The sequence below is a fragment of the Gekko japonicus genome, unplaced genomic scaffold (genome assembly GCF_001447785.1).
Source record: "Gekko japonicus isolate JY-2015 unplaced genomic scaffold, Gekko_japonicus_V1.1 scaffold2151, whole genome shotgun sequence".
Taxonomy (NCBI): Eukaryota; Metazoa; Chordata; class Lepidosauria; order Squamata; family Gekkonidae; genus Gekko; species Gekko japonicus.
Genome location: NW_015169848.1, coordinates 154,406 through 158,659, shown reverse-complemented (window position 1 = coordinate 158,659; position 4,254 = coordinate 154,406). Strand labels below are relative to the sequence as shown.

General features: G+C 48.7%; 1 protein-coding gene across 1 annotated transcript in view; it reads left to right on the top strand.

Moving 5' to 3' along the window:
- Positions 1 to 4,254, top strand: part of MKLN1 (muskelin 1) — a 213,215-nt gene that overhangs the window by 153,447 nt on the left and 55,514 nt on the right. Inside the window, exon 11 of the mRNA XM_015417348.1 lies at positions 3,482 to 3,703. Coding sequence (XP_015272834.1) covers positions 3,482 to 3,703 — 222 coding nt within the window. The remainder of the gene's footprint in view (positions 1 to 3,481; positions 3,704 to 4,254) is intronic.

Sequence of the window (4,254 nt, the reverse complement as noted above, 5' to 3'; positions counted from 1 at the left end):
TGAAGGGCGGGGTATAAATCCAATCTCCTCCTCCTCCTCTTATCCGTTCTAACCCGACCGCTCAGCAATTTCATGGAGTGCCCACGAGTTCTTGTATTGTGAGAAAGGGAGAAAAGTACCTCTTTCTCTACCTGCTCTTTCCCATGCATAATCTTATAAACCTCGATCATGTCACCCCTCAGTCGTCGTTTCTCCAAGCTAAAGAGCCCTAAGCACTTTAACCTTTCCTCATAGGGAAAGTATTCCAACCCTTTTATCATTCGAGTTGCCCTTTTCCTCACTTTTTCCAAAGTGCAGAAACTTAATTTCACATGGATGCTATCTTTAGCAGGAGCTCTTGGATGGCCTTGGAGATGGATCTTGTTCTGCATGTGACTTCTCTCCCACTGTCGGAAAGGGAAAATGTGACTCTCGCTATATTGGGGGGCATAGGGGTGAAGACCATCAATCGGGTATCGAGTGCCTACTTCTAATGGAGGTGGATTCAGGTAGATAGCCGTGTAGGACCGAAGCAATAGAACTAAGTCTGAGTCCAGTGGCACCTTTTAGAGTACACCAACAAAGATTAATTCTGGGTATAAGTTTTCATGTGCATGCAAACTTCAGAATCATAGAATGTTAGAGTGGGAAGGGACCTTGCAGGTCATCTAGTCCAACCCCCTGCACTCTGCAGGAGCATAGCCAAAAGATAGCCCTACATACCTACAACATACCCGAAAGATGGTCGTCCAGCCTCCGCTTGAAAACGTCCAGTGAAGGAGCACCCACCACCTCCCAAGGCAGACTGTTCCACTGCTCAACCACTCTTACAGGGAGGAAGTTTCTCCTGATCTTTAGCCGGTAACGACTCCCTTGTAATTCCCACCCATTAGATCTAGTCTTGCAATCCGGAGCAAGAGAGAATAGATCTGCTCCATCTTCTACATGACAGCCCTTCAAGTACTTGAAGACTGCAATCATGTCCCCTCTAAGCTTTCTCTTTCCCAGGCTAAACATACCCAACTCTTTCAGCCTTTCCTCGTAAGACTGATATTTAGCTGGTATCAACTTCCTTGTAATTTCCATCCATTAGATCTAGTCTTGCAGTCCGGAGCAAGAGAGAATAGATCCGCTCCATCTTCTACATGATAGCCCTTCAGGTACTTGAAGACTGCAATCGTGTCCCCTCTAAGCCTCCTCTTTCCCAGGCTAAACATACCCAAGTCTTTCAGCCTTTCCTCGTAAGGCTTGGATTCCAACCCTCTCACCATCCTGGTTGCCCTCTTCTGGACACGCTCGAGCTTGTCAACATCCTGCATGCACACAAAAGCTTGTACCCAGAATTAATCTTTGTTGGTCTTAAAGCCACTGGACTCAAACTTTGTTCTAATGGAGGTAGTAAGCCCCTGTCTGCACTGGCCACTTCAGAACGCAAGAGGGGACTCGGGTGACTTCAGTTCTCCATCCATAGAAAGGAAGCCCGTTAGAAGGATTATGATGGAAACTTCTTTTTAACGTGCCGGCTTTCTGCCTGCAAGGATTCTGCTGATTGAAGGCGCATCCGTCCACGTGAGCCCCTATCTCCTGTCTGGAATAATTCAGCTGAGATGCAGGGTTTTATCATCTCCATGGGAATAAGCCCGAACGCATGTAATTATCTTTAATCAGAGAAAGTACAACCCAGCACATTTTGTTGGGCTTCTCTGCGAGCGTAGATTTCCTCTCCTCATTTGGCTTTTACGAAGCCACGGATAACTTCTTTGCTTCAGCAAGCCATTAAAGAGGAAGTTGGCACGGTGTGGCAGCAGCGGCCGGAGCGTCGAACTAGGATCTGGGAGACCCAGGTTCAAATCACTGCTCTGCTGTAGAAGCTCGCTGGGTGACCTTGGGCCAGTCACGCGCTATCAGCCTCACCTAGCTCACAGAGTTGTTTTGAGGATAAAATGGAGGGAAGGAGAAGAGTGCCATGACCGGCTTTGGGTCGCCATCGGAGAGAAAAGCGAGATATAAACCAAACTATACAATGGCCTCTCGTGAAGTTGTACGGACTTCAGCAGTCCCTGTTGCGTTTTTCCACCAATATCCCCATATTAGTTTGCATAGTTCGCAGGGCTCTTTTTGTAGCAGGGACTCCTTTGCATATTAGGCGACACACCCCTAATGTAGCCAATCCTCCAAGAGCTTACAGTAGCCCCCTGTAAGAAGAGCTCTGTAAGGTCTTGGAGGATTGGCTACATTCGGGGTGTGTCGCCTAATATGCAACGGAGCTCCTGCTACGAAAAGAGCCCTGGCTTATGCCCTGTATCAAAATGCTGCCTAGATCTTGTGGGAGTAGCGGAGATGTGGTCAAAAATGAGATGGCAAGACCGGACATCGACATTTTGGGAATTCGCTGCAACGAGCATGAAATTGAGCAAACTTCGGAGAGCGGCGGAAGACAGGAGGGCCTGGCGTTATGAGGTCCACGGGGTTGCGACGGGTCGGGCTCAACTGTGCGACTAAACAACAAAGCGGAGACTTGGTGCAAAATCATTTGGTTCTGAGTTCAAGTTTGTTGGTTAGGGATGTGGACTCTAATCTGAAGGAACCGGGTTTGATTCCCCACTCCTCCACGTGCAGTTGTGGCCTTGGGTCACTCACAAGTTCTCTCAGAGCTGTTCTCTCAAGAGCAGTCCTTAAAAGAGCCCTCTCAGCCGCACCTGCCTCACAGAGGGTGTCTGTTGTGGGGAGGGGAAGGGAAAGGAGATTGTAAGCCACTCTGAGACTCCTTCGAGTAGTGAAGGGCGGGGCATAAATCAAATAGAGCCAGTTTGGTGTAGTGGTTAAGTGTGCGGACTCTAATCTGGGAGAACCGGGTTTGATTCCCCACTCCTCCACTTGCACCTGCTGATGTGACCTTGGGTCAGTCACAAGCTCTGGCACAGCTGTCCTTGAGAAAGAGCAGTTTGTGTCAGAGTTCTTTCAGCCCCACCCACCTTCCAGGGTGTCTGTTGTGGGAAGGAAAAGGAGTTTGTAAGCCGCTCTGAGACTCCAAGTGAAGGGCGGGGTATAAATCCAATCTCTTCTTCATCTTCTTCTTTTCTTTATCTTCAATTACCTTGCAGTATTTTTTTTTTTTTGCATTTCTGTAGAGAGGAGTAGTTTGGCTGGAGACCCACAGAATTGCAAAATGTCTTTGGATTGTTAACCTGTCACACCCCACTCAGAGTTTCACACCCTTTGCTATATACACACCCTTTGCTACACCCTTTAAACTATTGTAAGCCGCCCTGAGCCGCCTCGGCGGGAGGGCGGGGTAAAAGTCCAATACATAAATAAATAAATAAATATATATATATATACTGCACCGCCTCTCCAGTAGGAGCCACTGCCTCTACTTTCATGCAGTGCTTTGCGTTTCAGTGACGTGCCTGCTTCAGAGGTTCGCAAACGTGCAATTCTGCCGTCGGCTTCCAAGCCTTATTCCTGCATACGGCCTAAACCGACTTGTCTTTCCTTGCAGATGTGTATGGATTCCGAGAAGCACATGATCTACACCTTTGGCGGGAGGATCCTGACGTGCAACGGCAGCGTGGACGACAGCCGAGCCAGCGAGCCGCAGTTCAGCGGCCTGTTTGCCTTTGACTGTCGGTGCCGGACGTGGAAGCTCTTGCGGGAAGATTCGTGTAACGCCGGCCCCGAGGACATCCAGTCCAGGATAGGGCACTGCATGTTGTTCCATTCAGTAAGAACCACTCCAGGCTCTCCATTTCACACCCCACTTTATCTTCTGCATTCGTTGGAGTGTGTTGCACTTAAAAACCCAGAATTGTTAAAAGCAGGGCTGCAGGCTTCAAGAGTGGAGAGTAAACACAGAGAACTGACTGAAGACTGAAGATGGGTGCCGGTTTTCATTAGTGGGGTTGTAATTTTTTTTTTAAAGTATGATAGACCAACATGGTTGCTCTTTTGCAGCCGTAAGTTAAGGGACACGGTCAGGTTTTTTTCCAGGCTTGTTTTGGAATTGGGGTGTTACCGTCTCAGTGGATGAGGGCGAGAATAGTTAAGAACTGTAAGCCTGACTGTAAGCCGCCCTGAGCCCGCTTTGCAGGGAGGGTGGGCTATAAATTGAAATTAAAAAATAAAAATAAACATAAGGGAAGCGGTGCTGGATCAAGCCAATGGCCCATCCAGTTCAACCCTCTGTGTCACACAGTGGCGAAACCCCAGGTGCCAGCAGGAGGTCCACTAGCAGGGCCAGAATTCCAGAAGCCCTCCCACTCTTGCCCCCCAAAC